The following is a 24,702-nucleotide window of genomic DNA, read 5'->3' on the forward strand; positions in this document are numbered from 1 at the left end:
GTAAAAGATCCTAGGTAGCCATAGTTGTTAAAAGTTATATTTTCTCAAAGTTGATAACACAGAAAGTTAGGTCTGTCAGGTGTTCCCTTCCTGGAAGCTGAACCCCTGGGCAAAAGAGGCTGAAGAAGGCCGGCCATGCTGCTCCCATGATTCCAGCTTCCTCCACCCGCCTTTTCTCCGGTCCTACTGGTCTTCACATTTGACCCTCCGGGGGCACCGTGGCCATCAGCCCTCGGCACCTCCACGAGCTTTCACTCATCCCTGTTTTCTTAACTTAGCTGGAGATGGTCTGTGCTGTTTTCTCCAAAGGATCTTCTGAAAACACAAAGCTGCCTGATCGCGGTTCCAAAGCGTTTTCCTAAGTGTGTTCAATGGAACTTGAGCCCTCGAACATCAGTCGGGTTTCAGAAACATGGCGTCTCCTTGGCTGAGGATACGTGGCACACACAAGGTCCTGCGCAGTGAATGCCGTGGCCAAGGAGCTACCTAGCCCGCGCCCCCCAACTTAGCCACACAACTTCATTCTCCAAGTAACACCAGCTAATGCTGCGGTTGAGTAGGTAGTTGTCGCTGGGGTTGGCAGTGAAACAGACGGAAAGAATGCTGGAGCAGTACACCAGCTATCGAGTCTGCTCACACCTGCCAAGGACAACAGGAGGGCTGCGTCCTTATCACCCTGGATTTCCATGTCACAGGTCAAGTGAGGCTAACCTCAGGGTGCAGCCTGGTGGGGGAAAGAATCACAGCATCCAAGAAGAAGACTAAAGGAGAGGCTCAACTCTCTACTGGGGGCCCATACAGATGGGGCAGCGCTAGATACTGGTGTGTGTGGGGGCACTGGGGACTGAACCCCGGGGGCATTCTACCTCTGAGCTACACCCCTAGCCTTATTTTTGACAGGGTCTCACTAAATTGCTGAGGCTGGCCTTGAACCCGCGAGTCTCCTGTCTCCACCTCCCAAGTACTGGAACTGCAGGCACGCACCACCACCACCCCTGCCTACTTTCCCTATATGATCCCTTTTGATCTGCACAGCTAAGAGCCTCCTCACTGAGTTCCCCCGTTACCCCTCTTACCCCATTCTGCCTTCATCCCCATTCTGTGATCTACCTGATAGATCACAGTGACCTCATGAAACACAGTAGGTCGCGCCCTTGCTGTCAAGCTCCACCTAAGGGCCCCCCTGGCACCCCTCCTCCGCTCCTTGAACTCATTTCTCTGCTCCGTCCTTAGGCACGCTCACTCCCAGCTGCCCCGGCCTGGAGCACGCGCTGCCCAGTCTGCACACAGCCAGCTCCAGCCTTCCATTCAATTCTCAGCGCAGACAGTGCCACTATTATGAGGGTCTTTGGCCACCCTACCCCCCAAAAAGCCCCTTCTTATCACACCTCCATTTTATAGCTGGAATTATCCTGTTCGGTTTTTTTGGTCTGGATCTTTAAGGTAAGCTCCTCGACAGAAGACTATCCTAGCCAACACCGTGTGTCCCCAGTGTCTGGTGCACAGTTGACACTTGACGTGTTGACAAATAGAGGGAGAGACAGGTTCAGGACACCTGCGAATCAGCTCCACGATGGAGAGTGACTAGAACCCTTGCTACATGTGAAGGCTGACAGGAGTCTCTGAGTCCAAGTTTATGTAGTACCCTTGGCCACAAAGAACTAGGTTTGCAAGGAGGCACTGTATTGCTTGTGAACTTTCTCTCCTCAAGCCCTGTGGGAGCTACTCTGTATTTGTTAAAGTTGACCAAGGTCAGAAACTAACCTAGAGGTAGCACAGTCCACACAAAATACCCTGAGAGCACAGAGGTCCTGTGGGTGGCCAGCTAGACAGGCCCAGGCGTGAGGTTACGGAAGCCCTGGCGTCGAGCGTTCCTATCCTTGCCCCAATCTTTGTCTTGCATTGGGCAGCATTTAGCTCAAAGGTAAGATCTGTATACATTAACCAGCTAGAGAAAAATACCATTTTAGCCAAGACCAGGTCGTTTATCATATTTACTTTCTGCAGCATACTCTGCCAGAAATGAAAGTTGTGGGCGCAGTGGGGGAAAGTGCTGCAAGGCGAGCAGGAGGGTCAGGAGGCTGACTCCTGGTTTCCCCAGAGGCATTTAGCACTCTTTTGTGCCCCGGGCAAGAGTGTTCTGTTCTGATGGAGGCAAACCATCTTCCCCAGTCCTAAGCTCTTGCAAGGTCTCCAGGATCCCTGGATCCCCAGGGAGTGCTAGGCAAGAGTCTATCAAGATAAAACTAAAAAAGGGTCAAAATATGGAATGGGACACTAAGGGCTTGAGGTGTTCCCCCGACAATCAGAGCTACTTAGGAGACGGGGGGGGGGGGCACAAGGAAAGCCATCAGTGGGCCTCTGGGGAGCGAAGGACTTTGGATTCCACTGTGGACCCCAGCACTTGAAGGCGTCTGCAGGCTTCCCTGGGGAAGGCAGTATCAGCATATTTCACCACAAAGACTGCTGGAAAGCTAAGCTACTCTAGTTGAATCCTGCAAATTCTGAAAGGCTCTGAAATATTCAGTAGGCAGAGTAACTCTCGACACCAAACCACGCTTGTCCTTCCTACACGGTTTAGTGGTGGTTTTACCATACAATATTGACAAGACAAAGAACATACTAGCTAAGTTTTATTGCAAAACACATGCAAATAAAGAATATTCTGAGCTAAGTTCCACAAGTCAGGAGAACAAGTCCGCTGATGGTTCCTGCTAAAAGACTGTCTCTAACATAACCTGCTCCTGAAGTCAAACTAGGCATGCCTTCAGGGCAATCCACTTGGAATTAAACCAGAACTTTAGATGTAGATGTCTCAGGAAATACTTGATTAATGGTATTTCTGCTTTGCGGTGCTTACCTATAGTATTTGGCAAGTTGGACATGCTGCTGGTTTTTCTGGGGAGAATATATTCTTTAAATCAGATGTATCAGAAGTTGAGAAGAATCCTATGAAATACATAAGCTACACATGATGTGCGATCTTAAAATTTACAATTTAGGATCCCATTAACAAAATACTAGTGCAATTGGGTAACAGTCTCAGAACACTTTCTGGTTTCTGATAACTCACCCTACCTTGCAAGAGAGACCTATGGTAGACTCAGACTGTTTACTGTCCTCCACATACCTGAAAGATAGGGCACATTCTTTATTAAAATGTGGCATGGCCAAAAGCCAACTAACTGAAAAGCATCTTCCTAAAAGCTCTTAATAAACTGTTCACATGTGATAGCTATCACACAGTGCAATAAAATGATACACTGAAACAAAAGAAACCATCTAATACCACTTCATTAATAGGAATACTTAGCTGCTAGGCTAGCCAATCTAACGTGATGTTTATTCTTTCCAAACTCAATGTTGCAGCTCTATGATATAGGGACCCAGTATTTTTCACCAAAGTTATGCTCTTCCAAATTCAGTATGTGTAGCTTTGAGGACTCCAAGGAGCTTTATAAGCATCCTGAGGACATTGCTACAAAGCTGTTATTTCTGAAGAGATTTTAAAGTGTAATTTCCTTTTCAACTTTTATAGTTTTAGCTCCCTATTCTAAAAGTAGTTTTAGAGTGCATTTCTTATTCCTGCATAATTTGAAAACACAAAATTGCAAATAGCCCAAACATACAAGAGTTAAATTATATTCGTATTGCTTAGCCCTTTTCTTTTCCCAGGATATTGCTCTGTCCGCTCATTTTGTGAAAATTGCATATTGTTAGCCAGGCGCCAGGGCACACCCACACCTGTAATCCCAGTGCTTGGGGGGCTGAAAAAGAACCACAGGTTCAAGGGCAGCCTCAGCAATTTAGCAACATCCTTTCCCAAAACTGCAAAAGGAATGTGGGTGTAGCTCAGAGGTAGAATGTGTGAGTTCAATCAATGCCTAGTACTTGAAAGAGAAAATTGCTCACCACTGTTCAGTTCTCATGGCGCGTGTGTACCACTGTTGTTCTCATGGCGCGTGCGTACCACTGTTCAGTTCTCATGGTGCATGTGCACCACTGTTCAGTTCTCATGGCGCGTGTGTACGCGTGCAGGTGTATTTTGCTTTGAACTTGGACAAGGAAATCCGGTGCCCATCACGTTTCCTACTGTTCCCAGGCTCTTCCTGCCTCCGACTCAGCTGTTTACCTTGAAACTTTTCAAGAACTTTAATGAATGGAATGCTACAATAATAAGCTTCCTTTATGAAACTTTAGCAAGTGGAATCTCACAGTAATCAATGGCAACTGGTGAAGTGTTTCTAAAACCTACTTAATTAAAATGTTTCTCAAAGGACTTAAGTCTATTATCTTGAAGACCAAAACAGCAAAGAATGAATTTGGTATACAATAAATATGTCAACATATGACCACATTAACAAAATCTGTTAACCAGTACAAATCAAGTATAAGACATTATCTTACAGTGCTATGGAATTAGTGTTAATCTTTATCTCTCTCTCTCTTTTTTTTTTCCCCAGTACTGGGGATGTAACCCAGGGGCATTCTATCTCTGTGCTACACCCTCAGCCCCCTATTTTTTTTTTTTTTTTTTTTTTTTGGTGGTACTGGGGGTGGAACCCAGAGGCTTTCTACCTCCGGGCTATACTCCCAGCCCTATTTTATATTTTATTTTGAAACAGGGTCTCACTAAGTTGCCGAGAGCCTCGCTAAGTAGCTGAGGCTGGCTTCAAACCTGCACAATCCTCCTGTCTCAGGCTCCCAAGTTCGGGGATTACAAGCGTGCGCCACCATGCCCGGCTAGCCCATGTTTTATTCTGTATTTTGCAACAGGGTCTCACTGAGTTGCAAAGGGCCTCATCAAGTAGCAGCTGAGGCTGTCCTCGAACCAAGGTCCTCAGTCTCAGCCTCCCAAAAGTTGAGATTACAAGCGTGCGCCACCACGCCTGGCTTTGATCTCATTTTAGTTTTAAAATGTCTCCACCATTAGTTTCCAGGAATACTGAGTTTTTTAAGTGCACCATATGACAACTGTGTGTAGCACCTTACCTGTGAGTTCATCCTTCTGGTAACCACTCAAAGTTATTAGCTCCATTTCTGTAGGTGAGAAGACTCCAAGAGACCGCACACCTAGTAGAGGAGGGCTGACATTCAAACCCAAGGCTCACCTTCTTCCTCTGCCACCATGTCATGCTGCAACACATTTAAAACTCAAAAAATTTCACTTAAAAAAAAAAAAAATCAGAGCTGGGAGTGGTGGCTCATGCTTGTAATCCCAGCATTCAGGAGGCTGAGGCTAGAGTATCGAGGTTCGCGGACAGCCTCAACTACTTAGTGCGGCCCTTTGCAACTCAGTGAGACCCTGTTTCAAAGTAAATAATAAAAAATAGGGCTGGGGGTGCTGCTTGGAGGTAGAATGCTCCTGGGTTCCACCCTCAGTACCAAAAAAGAAAAAAAAAATCAGGACAAAACTTTCTGACAAAACTGGAACTAACAAAAACACTGAGGAAATTTCTTTCCTTTTCATCAGGCAATAAAAACCAGGAAAGCATGAGCATGGTCAGGAATATCAATCCACTACACTTTCCAAATCTGTTTGCCTTCGATGTCTGTTTCGTACCCCAGGCATGATATGAAGTATTGATGTGAAATTACATCATACATAGCCTTTAAGGAGACTGCTGAGCACAAACAGTTGTAAAATGGTGGAGAATTTTAATTACATGGTGCACTCATATGATGTTCCATTCCAGAATAGCCAACTTACAAGACCAGAGCAGATGTACTTGTGACAGGTGAGGGAAAAAGGAACAAATGGGCAGTTGTTTGTTCAATGAAGAGTTTTAATTTTGCAAGATGAAAAATCCCGGAGACTGGTTGTACAACACTGTGAACACACCTAACACCACTTAAAAAGAGTTAAGATGAAACATTTTACTAAAACCATCTTTAGAAGGAACGAATGAATTAATTTTAATGTGATGATACTACAGTTATGTTTTAAAAACAAAAACAGATAGAGTAATAAATTGATATTTACAGGTTGATAGGTATATGGATGTTTATTATACTATTCTGTCCCTCAATGAAATAAGTAGATGAAAACAAGTGTTTTAAGAAAACAAGGAAATAAAATTTCCAATCAAGAGAATCACCTATCATGAAAACATGTGATACAGTTTAGACATATAAAATGTAGTAACACTAGCTATAATAGGAATTGCGGCACACCGTTATTTCACCCGGAAGAAAGCTGTTGAACAGTAGGTATGGTTTAGTAGGTTTTCATTTGAAAAACTATGTGGAGAAAATTACATGAACAGTCTACGAAAACAACATATCAACATATTTTATTAAAGTAATTAAAAGTCAAAAAACAACAATAAAAGGAAAATTCCACAACCTTTGTTTGCAACTATATAATTTTTATGAAAAGTATGGTAGAATTGTGTTAGAAAAACCACAAAGCAACAGTCTGATGGGGAAAGCAGCTCCACTACAGGCCCACCCTCGCATCATGGCCACTGAGTCACAGAATCAGCTCGCTCAAGGAAACGGTCTCGCCGCACTGCGTTTCAGCCGAGCTGATTTCCAACTACATTATTCTTGTTCCTGAACATTTGTCTTTTCTGATACTCCAAATCACCAGGCACATAACAAAAAGAGCCTGTTAAAAGGATAAAGTAAAAGGATAAAACACAAACACTCCCAGCACAATTGCATGTAAACTGTGAATGAGGCCATTTATCTATAAATCTGCAACACTATACAAATAACCAAGTACACACAATCCGTCCACACCGCAGCCAGTAGGTGTGCTGAGTAAACACTGAGGCGCTCAATCGCCACAATGGAACAAGGCTCACGCAGCAGCAGCACACGTTCCCACCTGCCAGCCTTCCCTGGGATTCGTACTTGCGTCTTCTATGTCCTAGCAAGTGGTCAACAAAAATAAGAAAAAAGCCCCAAGGCTAGGAAACACTGCCTACAAACTATTCCAAAACATGCATGTGAAACACGCAGACTTTATAAATGTGTTTGTACAGTCACATGTTCCTTTAAACTTACACTAGTCTTCACTAGTATCTTCACTGAATTTTCTGTATAGCTTTTCCATTAAAATGTAACAGAAGAAGAAAAAAACAATGAACAAAAATGCTTATTTTAAATTATTTTTAGAGAAGTAGTACTATTAAAAACGACTCTGCTGGGTGTATTCATTCGAGTCACCCCCACGCCACTCTGGCTGGGGCTGTATTTCTATTTTCTGTACTTCTATCTTTCTAATAAACTTCTTTAAAGCTTAAAAAAAAAACAACTTTGCTAAAGAAATCACACTGTGTTGTGGTCATCATTATAGTCTAAGTCATGTTAGCAATATATTTATTTGCTCTCATTTTTAATAATGATCAACTATTATAGACATAATTTTTCAGAACTTGTGTCACCAAGAAGATAAATGTATACAGAACATCTTTAATAAACCTAAATTTGAACATGATTAAAATTTCTTTAAAATATCTTCAACTTCTTAAGAATATTCAAGTTGGGGGGGGGACATAAGTCACAAGCACTTTCTCAAAGATTCTTTAACTGGGATAAAAATCTCAGTAGGTAAACCCATAGGAATGGTCTGCAATAAGGAAAAATCAGGTCAGCCAGTATAGAATAATTTCTGCAAGCTTTAGCAGAAAAGTCAAGAATATTCTGAGCCAAAAAACCAAAACTACTCTTTTGGATCAGGGCTTTTTTTCTTTAATCTCTAGTCTTTCAACATGTTACAGTTCAGAAATTCCCATATGCTTACTAACAGTAATGGGGAAATGCAATGTCAAAGAAAAGATTCACCAACATGATGCTTTTCAAGCCCAGGTCTCCCTGGTAAGAAACAGACCAAGACACCTGTAGAGAGACGAGCCAAATGGCATTAACCTGGCAAGGGATCCCTGTGTACAAATGTGAGGTTGGGGTGAAGCATTGAAACCACACTCTCTTTAAGGGTAGACAAAAGAGGACTTCCTTGCATGCATGGCTAGGTAGAAGATAATTAGGTCCATTACGTAGCCAGGATATGGTCTTTCCTGTAACTAGAAGACAGTGCCTATGAACATTTTAGTCAACCTATACACATTTTGCTATGCAATGCAAGGAAGTTCTTTAAATAGATAATAAACTATTATAAAAATAGAGTATCTTCCCCTTTCAAATTCACCAACTTCAGATCCTACTAAATTTTCACAGAATCTATGGGGATTGAGCAAAATCTTTCCTCAAAAAGTAAAACTGGAAATAATCTAAAAATACTACATGCGATTCAAGAAAACAATATCCAATACACACATCAACAAACTTCACAAAGTATGTATTTTACCAGGCCTAAGCGATCCCCACTCACTCAAAAGGAAGCCACTTTTATCCACTGCCAAGATAAACTACCGGAGGGTTGTATCTGGATGCAGTTACCAAAAAACTGCTAAATGCCACCGCAGGAGCAAAAAATATTACAAATCACCCAAAACCAACCTAACATTTTCCCATCTCTCCAGCTTCTCCAGGTTCTTTTTAGAGAGACGGAGGGAGAGAGAAACGAGCATCCCTAGCAACCTGGCTGAAAAAATCATGGCCTGACCCAATTGCTTCTAAGCCTATGTGAGTGAATGGGGAATGCCAACGTTACTAGCAATTCAACAGTATTATTATTTTTGCAAAGAAAGGTAGATCCTATGAAATTCCATTCTCCGAGGCAATCAACATGGGAGAAAAACAAGCCCAAATGACTACAGTTAAAGGTTTGTAAATATCAATACCAAATGTTCACATTAATTATTCTGAGCAACTTTGAAAAATGAACATATCCTAACAAAATGGATAAACAAAAGAATGAATGATAAGGAAATAACTTCCAAGCTACACTGGCATGCTAAGAGCATTATACAAAATAATCTGATTGGCTCACTTCCAAAGCTGCTACACATTTGCCCAGTTTGGAAACAGCATGCCTCCCTACTCAGCAAATAGCGTCTCCCAAAGTCACAGGTAGACTATCTTATTTTGTGATGAGGCAAGATTTAAGTAAAACAAGTTGAAAAATATTTCTTAAAAGCAAGGGAAGCCAGGCATGGTGGCGCATGCTTGTAATCCCAGTACTTGGAAGGCTGAGACAGAAGGACTGCAGGTTCACAGCCAGCCTTAACTTAGTGAGACCCCGTTTCAAAATAAAGTATAAAAAATAGGGCTGGGGGTGTAGCTTGGAGGTAGAATGTCCCTGGGCTCAATCCCCAGTTCTGCAAGAAAAATAAAAAAATAAAAATAAGAAATAAAACAAGGGAAATCAATCGATTATTATAATCATTTTCCTATTTTTCAGTTAGAGGAAAACACATCAAACCAATACATACAATGCCTGAATGAAAAACTGAAAGCAAATTTGACAAATAATAGTGTCAGCTCAAGCCTATGTAACCCTTTATTACATTATATTTATAGCAATATTATGGTCACTATTACACAAGTTTTAATTTCTTCCTCAGACTGCACTATTTTATTCTTATTTATAGTTTAATTCTGCAAATGGTTTTTGCACCTTTACCTAGAAAACACTGATGTTAAATTTCCTAAAAACCATTATTTTAAAATTTTACTTAAAAGCTACACCTAAAGCCAGCTACTTTTAAAAAAATGTGTTTTAAACATAAACTTATAGAAATATCCTGATACCAGTGTTGGAAAGATAGCCTACAGCAGCAGATTATAAAAGGGCAACTATCATACAAAAGAATTCTATGGCCAAATCTTGTTATTGTTAGAAAGTTTCTTTTATAAATAAATTTCACAATAGAAGATAAAATCAAAGATAAGAAATTTCACTTTCCCTAAAAATAAGTAGTTGCTCAGGACATGGGTTGAGTATTAAAATCGGAAAAAAAATAGTTTTAGTCAGGCATACCATTCTCTAGGTTATTGGTATTATCCAAAGAGTCTTACTGAAAAATTAGTTGGCAAACCTATCAAACGTTCTAGGTCCCTGAACTTTGACAATCATCTCAATAAATATACAACTTCAGCTGCTTGAACACTGGAGCTCATAAAGTGCATTAGTATAAGACACACAAAAGCAGTGTCAAATTCACTTAGAAGGACTTTAAGGGACTTGATATCACCAACTGGGCAAAAAAACAACATTACAGTTTTCTCTTCAGATTTTATTTGAAATCTAATTCAAATTGTCAAAGCTACAAAAGGGGGAAGACATCTGTATTATTTTTGCTAAGTCACAACATCCTAAAACAAAATACTACTACTGCCAGCAGATCCATTATACATATTTCTGATGAAATTCATTAACACATAAAAATTTCATCTTCTGAAACAGCCACAACAAAAGTAATTTATACAATATAAAACACCGACAGATCTACAGATGCAGCTACTCATGAGCTTACACATGCGTTCACAAACAAACAGAAAACCCCAGGAATGCTCTTTCATTTGAATTTTTGTTTTGTTTTTTTTAAAAAAACAGGCACAAAACAAAATCGCATTTCCAATAAGTGACAGCATCTTAAAAATGTATGTCAGTGTTTGTTTTTCTTTGACTTTTTATGAGACCTGTGAGGAGAGCGGGACTGGGATCTGGATTTCTTCCCTGATTTTTTAGGGGATCTAGACCGTGATCGCCTAGACCTTTTAGGGGTCCTTGAACCAGATGGTGATCTGAGGAAACAAACAAACAAACAAACAAACAAAAACAAATAAACAAGTTATCAAGGTACTCATGCCATCAAACTGTTATCCTTAAGTTGTCTAAAATGATGTTTAAGAGAGCAAGACAGAAGTTACTGAAATAAGACTATAAACTTCTCAAATTTATACTCTACTCCTTGTGTATACATACACACACATGGAGTCCGTACTTACTCCTGATTTTTTGTATGCATTAATGACTATCAGTTAAACACTTGTGCAAAAATAAAGTTTCCTAAGCCCCCAAAGCACTATTGAATCAACATGTCTATGGTAGAGACTGAGAATTTGAATTTTAACAAGCTCCTCAGGTAACAGATACTCTTAAAATGTGGGTAGGATAAAGTCAAGATGGCGCATAAGAGCATTTGCAACGTTCGCCTATTACCCCGAGGGAAAAATCAGTAACTACTGCAATGTCATTCAAGGGCATCACATAGTTCAGGCAGCATACTTCTGTCAAATTGTTCGTGATGATTTCCAAAACAATAAACATATGTGTACATGCACTGACATCTACATATATACATGCATGCAAGTGCAATTTAGAAAGAGAAAGTGATCCAAAGATTTTACTAAAAATAAAGCCATTTCTCAGGAAAATTCTCTGTTAATACCAAGTAAATAAAACATTTCTGGACCATTTTTATGAAATAGAAAGGAATAAAGTATATGAAATAGTAAATTACACACTGAAGAAATAGTATAAATGTTATTTATGGCATTTATTTTCACAAATCTCTACCCCAAGCTTCCCAGTAATATTCCTATGGGGGGAAAATGTTATTTTTCTTTCAGCTTGGACAAAATCTGAGAATACGCTACAGAAACTAAAGAGCAAAATGAAAAGTGAAGCAGCTAACTACATCTACCCCACAGGAAACACTGAATGTTTAAAATTCTTGCCTGGTCTTTTAACTTTTTGGAAGCCATTGTGTACTTTATTCATGAGAAACTGGGTAGAGCTGGGCGTGGTGGTGAACGCATATAATCCCAGCATTTGGGAGGCTGAGACAGGAGGATCATGGTTCACGGACAGCCTCAGCTACTTAGCGAGGCCCTTTGTAACTTAGTGAGACCTTGTTTCAAAATAATAAAGAATAAAAAAAAAAAATAGGGCTGGGGGTGTAGCTCAGAGGTAGAATCCCCCAGGTTCCAACCCCAGTACCAAAAAAAAAAAAAAAAAAAAAAAAAAAAGACCTGCATAGTATAGTTACCTTTTGGCTTTTTTGCTAACATCTCTAGGAGAATCCTTGTGAGATGACCTGGACCGTGAGCTTTCTTTATGAGATCTTTCTGAACGCTCTGATCGCTCCGATTTTGGTGACGGGGACTTCACTCGTCTACCACTGCTACTGCGAGATGGGCTGGGGGATGTACTATGCCGCCTTTTCCTATAAAACAAAGCAACAATACTTTCTATAAGTGAGCAAAGGACTAGGTATTCGTTTTCCTTTTACTAAATTACCAACTAATTCCTACCAATTAACACTATATTTTTTCTCACTTGCCCTCTTAATATGTCATTTTCCAGTAACATCCAACATCCAAAGTCCTTTATATCAGAACAAACAATTCTTAAAATAGGCTGATCTAGAGACAAATGAGTTCAACTAAATTGATGCTCTTTTGCTAAGAGTGAGATTGTTGGAGCTAGGTGTGATGGCACACGACCGTAATCCCAGACTGAGACAAGAGGATTGCAGGTTCCAGGCCACCCTCAGAAAGTTGGTGAGACCCAGTTTGAAAGTAAAAAATGAAATAGGGGTGGGGATGGAGCTCAGAGGTAAAACACACCTGGGTTCAATTCCCAATAAACACACACACACACACACACACACGAAAGAGAGATGGATGGAACTACAAACAAAATTTAATTAACATCTCTGGATGACAGTGAAATTTTTTTTTTAATGTTGATTTCCTAATAATTATTTCCAATAATTTTATTGAGGTTATAGCATATGGTTAAAGAGAATAGAGCATCATTTTTTCCCATTATTCTTATTAATAAAGTAAAGCAGATATATTTTAACATTTGGGAAATGTCAGGGAAGGGCATGTATACTATCCTTTCAAGTTTTCAATAAAACTGAAATTATAGCAAAATAACAAAAGATAAAAAAATGAGTTTTTAAAAATTTAACCAACTGGTATAATTTTGATATCTGTAAAAATATCTCTAGTGACTAAGCCAGAACTTTTTTTTTATTTGCAAATTGTTGCTTTTTAAATTTGAAAAATCTCAATTCTGATAACTATAGCAATTTTCTTTATTAAACCAGAGATTTAAGAACTATAAAAGTAAGAAAAACTACAAGAGAAATGCTTAGAATGAAGACTCCAGGTGAGGAGCAAGTCACTGTGGCCTGTAAGTGCAGCCTCCTTTCAAGGGGACTGAGAGTCATTCACATACAGAGACTGGAAAAAAATACTTTTAACAGAGGCAACAAGGAAGATGCAGCAGGCTGTCTTGTTATTTAGGCCTCAGGTGTGATACCCAATACTGTAATTGAATTCTTGCCCTGAACTAAAGCTCAGAATACCACAGGAGCCATGTGAAGGGACGATGCCCTAGTTAGTTAAGCCAGTAGCAGCTGACTGCCCCACTTTTCAGGTAATTCTGCCCCCTGCAGGCAGGAGCCAAACCTGTTTATCATGGAAAAGCACTTCCCATTTATTGGTATCAAGGATGAAATATAAAGCGAAGCACCACCCCAAATCTCGAAACAGCAGACACACTGAATGTAAGACATGGCATACCTTTCCTTTCTCGTTGGAGTACACTCATCTTTTTCCTTCTTGTCTTTGGATCGTGATTCCAATTTTTCTTTATCCTTCTTATCTCGTTCTCGTTCTCTTTCTAATTCTTTCTCTTTCTCCTGTTTTGTTTAAAGGGAATCTTGTTTAAAATACCAATCTAGGTAAATCCTATTTATGTAATAATATTTTCTTTTTGAAAACAATTTTTAGACCATTGCTTAATGTATAATACTATTTTAAAAAATCTACCTTTCTAGGAAAAAGAGCCATTTCTTCTACTTACGCTGGAATAATAATTATGATAGTACTAGCAACAGCAGACAAATATTTACTCAGTGCTTACCAGCACAAGCAATGTACTAAACAATTTTTCATATACTATTTCATGTAATCCTTTACAACACCCTTAGGAATAGTACTATTACCCTCATTCTAGAAATGAAAAATGAAACTCTGAAGGATTGTGTAATAAACATCCTCAATCACCCGGAAGAGTAGTCGGGATTTCAGTCCGAGCTTTGGCGTCAGGGCCCATCCCCCCAACTACTCCCACCCACAAGAAAATCAGAAAAGGCCACAATGCACTGACCCATGACAGATTAAGCCAGGAAAGTGACCTAACTGCATGGCAACCTGATTTAATAAAAAAGAACGCTCACTAAAGGAACAGGCTAAGAGGGAAAAGCTATCATAATGCTTCATCAAGATGTTATTAGTGAGAAGCAAATACCAACTATTATGGAAATCTTAAATCTTAATTTATAAATATATAAACAGACTACATAATGATATAATCACATAAACCAGAAAATAACTTCTTTGCTATAACTGCGACTTCTCACTTAAAACTCTGCTTTGTGTTGACAAGAGTCTAATTAAGGAATGGCTACAGACAATGAACCCATAAAGCCAACTTAGTTCTTAACAGGAATTTCTCTACAGTTTGTGTGCATCCAGAAAGCTACTTGATAGCTCACTCACATTTTAAAAGGTTGAGAAGGGCCTATGTCAGATGTTGACTTTTTTTTTTTGGTACAAAACCAAAGAGTAAACCAACTGTGGTGGTGCAGGCCTATAATCCAGTACTTGGGAGGCGGAGTCAGGAGGATAACAGACTTTCTGCCAGCCTCAGCACTTTAGCAAGGCCTCTGCACCTTAGTGAGATCCTATTACAAAACAAAAATATACATAAATTTTAAAAAGGACTAGGGTTTCAAGCTCCAGGACGACAAAAAAAAAAAAAAAAAAAAAAGACTTGTTATCTTTCCACAAGTCAAAGAGTAAGAATTTAAAATGCAGTGCTGAGGAGGATCTGCAGGATAGTGTTCCTGATTGAAACGCATGCTTTCTAAGAACTACACTACAGTGAGTCAAACTACTTACATACTAACTCAGTAACAGAGTTATAACAGCAGCTAGCAACCCAGCCTCACAGAGGCAAGCCCAGGGCTACGCGTGGGCGCGTGGCAATAGGGTCACACAGGGCCAGTCACCTCACAACACCGCCCCGCCGCCAGTTCTGCAAGGTAACAAGTAGCTTCACAGTGAGTTTAAGCGGCCCTCCAATTTTTTCCTACTTTTGTATTTACATAATCTGTTAACATCTTGTAGTCACCATACAGGTTAAAGTAGCAGCCCAAACAAAACTACTGGGTTCTTTCAACAATTGCTATGTGGGGCCCCCAGTTCAAAAATTCTTCAAATATTCCTACATATTTGTTAGGCCCAAGAATACAAAGCCCCTCAAAGGCTTAGAATTCAGAAGGTAGTCGATCACCTACTGTTCCTCCTTGGAAATAAAAGAACACCTAAGTAAATTTCCAACACCAGCACTTCCTTCCAAACCACTTCCTCCTCGTATCCCTGTGCCGCTGTCGCCTTAAGACTTCCTTTCCAAGTGGAAGTGTCTCTCTCTCTCTCTTTTTGCGGTACTGGGGATGGAACCCAGGGGCATTCTACTTCCGAGCTATATCCCCAGCCCTATTTTTTATTCTTTATTTTGAAACAGGGTCTCACTGAGTTGCAGAGGGCCTCACTAAGTAGTAGTTGAGGCTGTCTGCGAAACATGATCCTCCTGTCTCAGCCTCCCAAATGCTGAGATTTCAAATGTGTACCACTACACTCAGCTTGGAAATAATTTTATTTATTGGTATTTTTTTTGCGGTACTGGGGATGGAACCCAGGGACATTCTACCTCCAAGCTTCACCTCCAGCCCTATTTTTTATTCTTTATTTTTGAAACAGGGTCTCACTGAGTTGCAAAGGGCTTCCCTGAGTAGCTGAGGCTGTCCACAAACCACGATCCTCCTGTCTCAGCCTCCCAAATGCTGGGATTACAAGCGTGCACCACCACGCCCGGCTCTGGAAATCATTTTAAAACATCAAACATTTCAAATGTTTAAAAATTGCCTGGCAGTACTTAGCATTTACATATCAAAGGATCTAGTTCAAAATATACATTCCTTAAGTATACCAATACACTAATGTTCTAGGAAGTCAAATAAATAACTTTGGAAATAGCTTATTTTTCATATATTTATTCCTTACTCGTTGAAGAAGTTTATCTCTGTAGTGTTCTACTTGCTCTTGAAAACTTTGGCCTGGTTTTTTAGGTCTTTTTCCAGATTCCAACTCATCCTGAAACTTCATAACTTTGAGCTGTAAAATAAGACATTTTTGAAGTAAGTATTTGCCATCATTGAGCTTCTCATGTACTGCTTTGCTCCTACAGCAAAGTGGGAACTGCTCAGGACTCAGTCAAAATACAACCTCAACACAAAACTGCCACATCTGAAGGCCCATCAGACAAGGCCAGCCACACAAAACCCAAGCGATCTGACATCAGCCCGCATGCTCTCTGCAGATCCCAGAGGACCCACAAGTGCCCAGAGCTATGCTTCCTATCTGAAGAACTGGCTTCCTCTTTCAACACAGCAACCAATTTGGTCTCTGGATCCCTCAGTTAGAATGGCAAGGAAATTAAACACAAGTGCAGTGCAAGTAAGAGGTTCAGTAAGACTTAAGAGTCAGCGGAACACGCACACACAAAGTATTGTTTTCTCAGTATAATCACTGGACATTAAAATACAAAGAAAATACTGTCATGTTTCAAATGTTATTTTTAAGACAATAAGAGTAAATAATGATAAAAAATCAGAAGAACTTCTAATTCCATTTCTTCCCCCCACTTTTTTTTTTTTTGGTGGTACTGGGGTTCCTGGAAGCCCTTCTACCTCCAGGCTACACTCCCAGACCTGTTCTATACTCTTTTTATTTGCAAACAGGGTCTCTTAAGCCAGCGCGGCTGGCTTCGAACCTGTGCGATCCTCCTGTCCCCTCCTCCCAAGTGCAGGGATTACAAGCGTGCGCCACCACGCCCGGCTTTCTTCCCCTGTACAATATTCACCGCAGCACTATGGGTAAACATGTTCATCAAGAGACTTCTGGCTTAATCAGAGACCTCTTGATAACCAGAGGTTTAAGGTCTTCTTCCTCTTATAGAGCCTTTGCATCTTTTCATGTTCTAATGTTTAAATTTAAAAATATAGTAAGATGCAAGACTGAGGTGGGAAAGGTAATGTAAATGGCTGTGTTCTCTATTTCATAAAGTTTCCCATGCCCAAAGTAACTCAGTAATTTTAGGTATATCAGTTTAACAAGTGTCTACAAAGTCAAAGGACCAAACTGAAAAATCCCAACTTAGGATTTCTGCTAATGAAGTGTAACTAAGGTTCAAGCACAAGTCCAAGGTTTCCAGAAAAAAGGTGATCACAGGTCTTAACACACAAAAAACAGAAGGCCACGCACTGGGGTCTTCTCCATCTGCACCCTCTGTTCCTCAAGACAACGGCCGGGCACTGCCTCTCCCTCAGCTACTCATTCTTTCTTTAGGGACGAGGGCAGAACGGATCCCTCTCCTCCAGAAGACCCCACACTTGGCTCCTCGCCCAGTACTCCACTCCACTAACCCTTGCTTTTAGAAACTGGGAGGACATCTCTAGCCCACGTACGACTCTAACTGGCATTTGAAAAATTAAGAACTTGCTCTTGGTCAACATTGCAATATCATATGGCTATGGGTTTTTAAAAGTGTGTGTTTTTTATTTTGCAGAGAATGTCAGTATTTTATCACACATATTTAGTTTTTATTAACTCCATGCTAAAAAATGTTCAGCCACAGACGTCTTTATTAGGACACATTTAGGGAAGGGGATGTTTCTAAAGAGAAAAACTAAGCCAGGCATGGTGGCACATCACCTGCAATCCTAGTACTTGGGAGACTAGAACTGGAGGTTTGCAGGTTCCAGGCCAGTCTCAGCAATTTAGCAAAATAATGCCCCGGAGTTCAATCCCAGTCCCATTAACAAACAGAGTATAAATACTACAGTATAAAGCCGGGCGTGGTGGCGCGCGCTTGTAATCCCAGCATTTGGGAGGCTGAGACCGGAGGACTGTGGTTCGTGGACAGCCTCAGCTACTTAGTGAGGCCCTCTGCAACTCAGCGAGACCTGGTTTCAAAACAAAGAATAAAAAATTGGGCAGGGGGTGTAGCTCGGAGGTCAAATGCGCCTGGGTTCCATCCCCAGACCTGCAAAACAAAACAAAAAACTACAGTATATAATAAAACTAATCAAACAAACTAATTTAAAACTATATTCTTTACTTAATGGCTCTCCAACAAAAGGGTCATTGCTCATTAGATTCTACACGCAGAAACTGATATTCAAATTAAGGGCCAAAAAAGAAAGAGGAGAGACACACTGAGCTAGGCGTGGTGGTGCCTGGGAGGTGGGAGGAGGGCCAGAGGTTCAAGGCCAGCCTCACAACTGAGGGAGGCTCTGACAACCTGGTGACACACTGAGCTAGGCGTGGTGGTGCCTGGGAGGTGGGAGGAGGGCCAGAGGTTCAAGGCCAGCCTCACAACTGAGGGAGGCTCTCGACAACCTAGTGAGACCCTGCTTCCAAGGAAGAATCGGGCTGGGGGTGTAGCGTGGAGGTAGAATGACCCTGGGTTCAGTAAGAAAAGTCCCAATGTGCCACCAAAGGTGGAACTTTATTCCATGGGACTAAATTCCTCAGAGCAAATAAGGAGGAATTCGATAATTCCAAGATGAAGCGAAGAACTACATGTTAAAATCAGGATTTGGTTCAGAGTCCAAATTCTGGAAGTAAATTCTGATAGGAAGACATAAGAGAAACAATCACTGAATAGCAAATAAAGAGGAAAAGACGAGCTGTAAAAGAGCACACGGTATGAAATAATATACACTAAGGTCTATGGTATACACATGCATATCACACACACATAAGTTAAAAACATAAAATAATGTTCATAAAAACCAGCCAAGTTGCCAGGCGTGGTGGTGCACGCTTGTCATCCCTGCACTTGGGAGGATGAGACAAGAGGATCGCAGAGGTTCGAAGCCAGCCTCAGCTGGCTTAAGAGACCCTGTTTCCAAATGAAATATAAAATAGGTCTGGGAGTGTAGCCCAGAGGTAGAAGGCCCCGGGTTCCACCCCCAGTACCACCAAAACAAACAAACACACACAACCAGCTAAGTTAACAAAAAGCTAAATAATAAGTTTTCTCTTTGTACTAATAAGGAACTAGAACATTTTAAAAGAATCAGTCTGTTTTGACATTTATAAGGGGCTAACTTATAAGAAAATATATTTTTATTTATTTTTATTTTTTGCGGGTCTGGGGATGGAACCCAGGAGCATTCGACCTCTGAGCTACAGCCCCAGCCCTATTTTTTTTTTAATTCTTTTTTTTTTTTTTTTTTTGGTGGTACTGGGGTTCCTGGAAGCCCTTCTACCTCCGGGCTACATGGTCTCTTAAACCAGCACACACAGCTGGCTTTGAACCTGCGCAATCCTCCTGTCTCCGCCTCCCAAGCACGGGATTACAAGTGTGCGCCACCATGCCTGGCTTTTTTTATTCTTAATTTTGAAACCAGATCTCACTTGAGTTTCAGTGGGCTTCACTAAGTAGCTGAGGCTGTCTGCGAACCACGATCCTCCAGTCTCAGCCTCCCAAATGCTGGGATTACAAGCCTGTGCCACCACGCCTGGCAAGAAAATATATTTTTATTGGACCTCAACTTTATTTCTACTCTTAAGAGTTTCATGAGGCCAGGAAGGCAGAGCTTCTCAGTAAGATGAAAGGAATACTAAGAGTTAGGGGCATGTATATGCTGGAAAAGCTTCCACAGTGTGTTCCAACTGATGCACATCATCTTATTCCTAAAAATTGTATTAAAAATATATACAAACTACTGAGTGTGGTGGCACATACTTGTAATCCCAGTACTTAGGAGACAATATTGAGACAGAAGGATCACAGGTTCATGGCCAGCCTCAGCAATTTAGCAAGGCCCCTGTTCTAGTGAGACTCTGTTCTAAATAAAAAATAAAATAGGGCTAGGGGTATATAACTAGGGGAAGAATGTCCCTGGGCTGGCTCAATCCCCAGTAAAACACACACACACACACACACACACACACACACACACACAGAAAAATGACTAATTCTGAAAATCTCTCATAATCACTTATAATTGACAACATTCTGACTCTATATAGGGTTAAAACAAAGTGTATTCTCAATTCGCTTTTTGATTGGTAATACTAGAGAAAGAGGTGGGCAAGACTGCCCAAGAACTGTGTAGAGAAGTAGAAATGAAGCAACTAATGTGGTTGCTGCCATAGGTTAGTAAGAGGAAAAAGGCGAGCACACAGTAGGTATTCAAAAACCGGTTAACACTCGTTCTTCAAAGGTTCAAGAGTGGCTATTGCTAGCATTTACTGGAGATATTTCAGCACCTTGGAACATTAAAAAACAACCCTCTGACATAATCTGAATAGCCTCTGGTAAAAGGAATTAAAAAAGAAGCAAAAAGGGAGGTGTCTGTGAGATAGCCCATACTATCTTGTCCATCTGTCCCCACTCAGCATTAATATCCAATGCCTAGCCTTCCCACCGTCATTAAAGATGCAGACATTTACAATATGCCTACTGTAATAAAATGTAAACATCACTTGAATGTGCCAGAAAATATTTTTACTTTTTCCTAGTTACATATATACATTCAAAGCACAATAGATTCCTACAGGATTAGGTGTGATCTACTGGTTAGAATCTACTTCTTGAGAGGCGCTCCTATGTACCTCATGTTAGAATTACAACAGCAAAAGAGAAAACAAAGAGTCCTTTTTTCTCATGAAAACTGCAGCCTTGTGGAAAGCAAGACATTAAACAAGGAAGGAAGGAAGCCAGCAAACACACACAACACGTGTGAAGGCACAGAGCAAGCAAGTCCAGAAGGGAGAAAAGGCTCTGGTGAGAGAGGGAGGGATACACCAAGAGGGCTGAAGGACGGCCACCTGGTAAGAAGGCTTCTAAGCAGAGAGGGGACCGAGGTACCAAGGGAGTCATCATCCAAGGGATGGTTAGCTTGGGGAGAGCGAGTAAAACATAAACTGCATTCCAACGCTGACCTCAATTTCACGAAGCTTGGCTCGCTTCTCTTCACTCATTTCAGAGTACTTGGAGAACTTGGACTCCGTCATTTCTTCTTTGATTGGATTAGAGTACAGGTGGTGCTCTTCAGATTTGGAACTCTGAGTATCTTCTTCATCTTCACTTTCTTCTTCTTGACTTTGGAAATAAGCAGAATAAGTTGTATGTTTAAGATAGCAAAAAAAGTTATATTTGACAATCAGAACATTTTATTTTTCAGTCTTAGAGCTTAAGTAATGTTAGCAAAACATATGAGGATAACTCATCGCTAAAATATCTTTCTGATCAAATCATATTTTATATAAAATTTTTGTAAAATTCTTTTCTCCACAGTTTGAGTTCCAACAGTCACACATCAGTAATGATTATGTTATCTGTGTGCATTTCATTCTGCAGCAAGCCTTCCGTGCAGCCTTTAAATGAAATGAGTAAACTCATTAAATCAACGAGTTCTGCATACTTCAGTTTAGGAATTTCACAAAACTTTATGTTTAAAAAGCCAAATGTTTACCCTTCCTTCAGCAGAGCCTATAATCTAGCAGTAAATCAGAGTCACAGGGTTACCATGAAACAATCAATGCAGCAGGTAACGACCTCATCTGATGAGCACAGAGCCCTCAGAATGAAGCAAAATATTAACTAACACTAATCAACATCAGCACTTACGCTGTACTTGATTCTGAAAGTTACACTGCTTCTAAATCAGACAAAAACACAAAGATGTGAGCAACATGGTAAGCCACACAGAATACAAAGAGGAAAACTCCTGTCCTTCAGGGAGCAATCTAGTGTAAACACAGAGGGAGGCACCTATGGCTAAAGCCGGCGAGCAGTGTTAGAGCAATATTAGCAAAAACACCCTCAAAGCACAAAGACCGAATGTGCTGAAAAGTTTTACATCCTAGGGATTCATTTTGAGGTGTGTGTGTGTGTGTGTGTGTGTGTGTGTGTGTGTGTGTGTGTTTTTACTGGCAAATAATATAATTCTAGGCAAAATGAGAAATTTGTCTATAAACAAATTCCTTACAATGATTTGAGAGTGAAATTACCAGTCTAGGCCTATGTGCCACTTGCCTTTAAAAGTTGGTATTTGGGAATTATGTGCATTCTACAGTATGAAGCTGTCTTATAACCAAACAAAAACTTAATTATTTTAAAACCTAGTATGTTAATAATCACATACAGAATGAAATTTAAGTGAAACAAATAACAAGTGCTGGCAATTCAGAATCAGTAAAGATGGGTAGTATAAAAAGACCATGAATAGTATGTCAGTTTTCCACCCCCCCAGCCTGGAACATTAAGAAAATGTTTACAAACTTCATACTCAAGACTCCAAAAAACCATTCATACACATGTAGGTACAACTCAACATAAAAATGAGGTAAGAAAAGAAAAAAGTTAAATTGTTTAAAACAATTATTTTGAGCCAGGAATGGTGGCCTCCATTTGTAATCTCAGTACTTAGGAGGCTGAAACAGGAGGATCACAGGTTCAAGGACTACCTCAGCAAGTAGTGAGACTCTCATCAACCCAGTAAGACTATTTCAAAATAAAAAAGATAGAATAGGGATGGGGTATAGCTCAGGGGTAGAATGCCCTGGGGTTCCACTCCCAGTACCACCCACACATGCATGCGTGAGCGCACGCGAGCACACACGCACAAAAGTGAATTTTGGGGCAAGGAATCAAATATTTTACTTAATATTTTTAAAATGCAAGAATATCTCATTCTATGTTGAATAACATTTTACAAGCATTTCAGGTGCTTCTAAGTGATTAAAGTGATTGCATAAATAAGGATGGTTACTGGAGAATTATTCAAGATCAATCAATACGCATGTGATTTAGTTAACTAGATTGGTATGTATACAATGGCAATTGCTGAACCAATTCTACTCCATTTCCTTTCTGTTTGCAATTTCAAATAGTCCTGGACAAATGAACGTACTTGTACATTTACCTGAATGTTTGCTTAAAACCATAGATGAATACAGAACTGATAAATATATACACTGACATAAAATACTCATACACTTCAGTGAAAATATGAGTTACAGAACAGTGTATACATACAGTATGTCATTTATGTTTATACGTACATAAAAAGGACCTAAATCACTAGCACCAAACACTGACCACATTATTCATAGACTTTTAAAATGAGCTACACTAGCCAGGCATCATGGCGCACTCCTGTAATTCCAGGTACTCAGGAGACTGAGGCAGGAGGATTGCCAAGTTGGAAGTCAGCCTGGACAACTTTGGAAGATGCAGACTCAAAATTTAAAAAAGAGTAAATAAAAAGGAATGGGGATGCAGCTCACTGTTTGCCCCGCAAGTATGAAGCCCTGGGGCTAAATCTCTAGTACAGAGCAAAAGGAGCTCTACTCCTGTGATGATTCAAGCAGGACCTTCCTTTGCTGAGGCGAGGCTTGGGCAGCTGTCTGTGGATCCTGGTCTGAGACCTTAGTTACCGGCTCTGGATTCAGCTCCTGCCAGATTCCCTTGCACTTCCTTTACAGAAAATGGGCATTTCAAAATTCAATTACTCCACACAAGACTCATCATAATTGAAATTACTTTTTGGAATTTCTCTCAAAAGTGTTGGTAGTGATATATTTTTTTGTTTTTGAACCAAAACAATTTTTTATTGATTTTATTTTTATGTGGAACATATTGAAAATGGCATACATTCAGACTGTGCGTGGTGCCCTCCACCCCGCTTCCCCTCCCCCTCCAATGGGTGTCCAGGTTAACCATACTACATTCATACTTTTACACATATTCGGATATTCTTTATTAATTCATATTACTTCCACAAATGCAATAATTACTAGCTACAAAAAGCAGCCTGAAGTAAAAATTCTTTTTGGATTCAGACACTAGAGAGTAGTAGTAAGGTATAGAGAACTTTCAAGGATCAGAAAGTTAGTAAAGCCTTTTCCCTCACTCTGTATTTTTATTATCATGGTTTATTTGGCGTTCCTAAGAAAAATATAAATTATACTAATTATACTTCTACTGACCCATGTTCTATCCGTGTACTTATATCATTTCAACATAAATAGTAAAATACATTCTACTCTAAACATTAAGACAAACATCAACTTTCTGCCAAACACTACCTAATATCTTTAGAAAAAAGACCAAATGAAAAATAATGTATTTTGAGTTCTTTGACAGCTTTTCTTCCTTTCCTTCCCTCTAAATTACAATTACTTTATGAGTAAAATTTAATTTTAAAGCGATGATTTCAAAATTGCGAGATGTTAATAACTAGATGATGGACATAAAAGGCTAAAGAACACCACTAATTTAAAGCAAACCAAAGCTAACTATTCCAACGCCTGCACTCTGCAGCCTGAGAACTGTTTTCATTATCCAGCCACATCTCTATTTTGCAAATACGTCATAGTCATTGCTGACATGTTCTGATCATACCGTAAGAAAGAAATCACTATGGTGAGTTTTTCCTCATCATAATAAACTGTGTTTCTACCACTGCTAATTGACTGCATTTCCTTAACCAAAAACCCCTTTATGGAATCTACACAAATGTCCATCTTGTGCTACGACAAAATGTTTCCCTTGTTCCTTCTTCCACTTCAGAATAAAAAATACAGATTAAAAAAAAAAAAAACCTATTTTACGTTCTCAATGCCATCTCTTCCTATTTAAAAAACCAATTTCCTTTGCAATGATTTAAAAAAATGTCAAGTGCTTCCAAA

The 24,702-nt window shown here is 40.0% G+C and overlaps 1 protein-coding gene across 4 annotated transcripts in view; it reads right to left on the minus strand.

Moving 5' to 3' along the window:
• Positions 1 to 10,517: 10,517 nt before the first annotated feature.
• The window catches only part of U2SURP (U2 snRNP associated SURP domain containing), a gene marked incomplete at both ends in the record, with an annotated part of 45,340 nt that continues 31,155 nt past the window's right edge, over positions 10,518 to 24,702 (minus strand). For all 4 annotated transcript variants that reach the window (XM_080696904.1, XM_080696903.1, XM_080696902.1 and 1 more), the window contains 5 exons: positions 10,518 to 10,656; positions 11,904 to 12,080; positions 13,450 to 13,568; positions 15,997 to 16,107; positions 20,950 to 21,109. In XM_080696904.1, the coding sequence (XP_080553030.1) occupies positions 10,518 to 10,656; positions 11,904 to 12,080; positions 13,450 to 13,568; positions 15,997 to 16,107; positions 20,950 to 21,109 (706 nt within the window). The remainder of the gene's footprint in view (positions 10,657 to 11,903; positions 12,081 to 13,449; positions 13,569 to 15,996; positions 16,108 to 20,949; positions 21,110 to 24,702) is intronic.

Source organism: Muscardinus avellanarius (genome assembly GCF_963383645.1).
Source record: "Muscardinus avellanarius genome assembly, chromosome: 5".
Classification (NCBI taxonomy): domain Eukaryota; kingdom Metazoa; phylum Chordata; class Mammalia; order Rodentia; family Gliridae; genus Muscardinus; species Muscardinus avellanarius.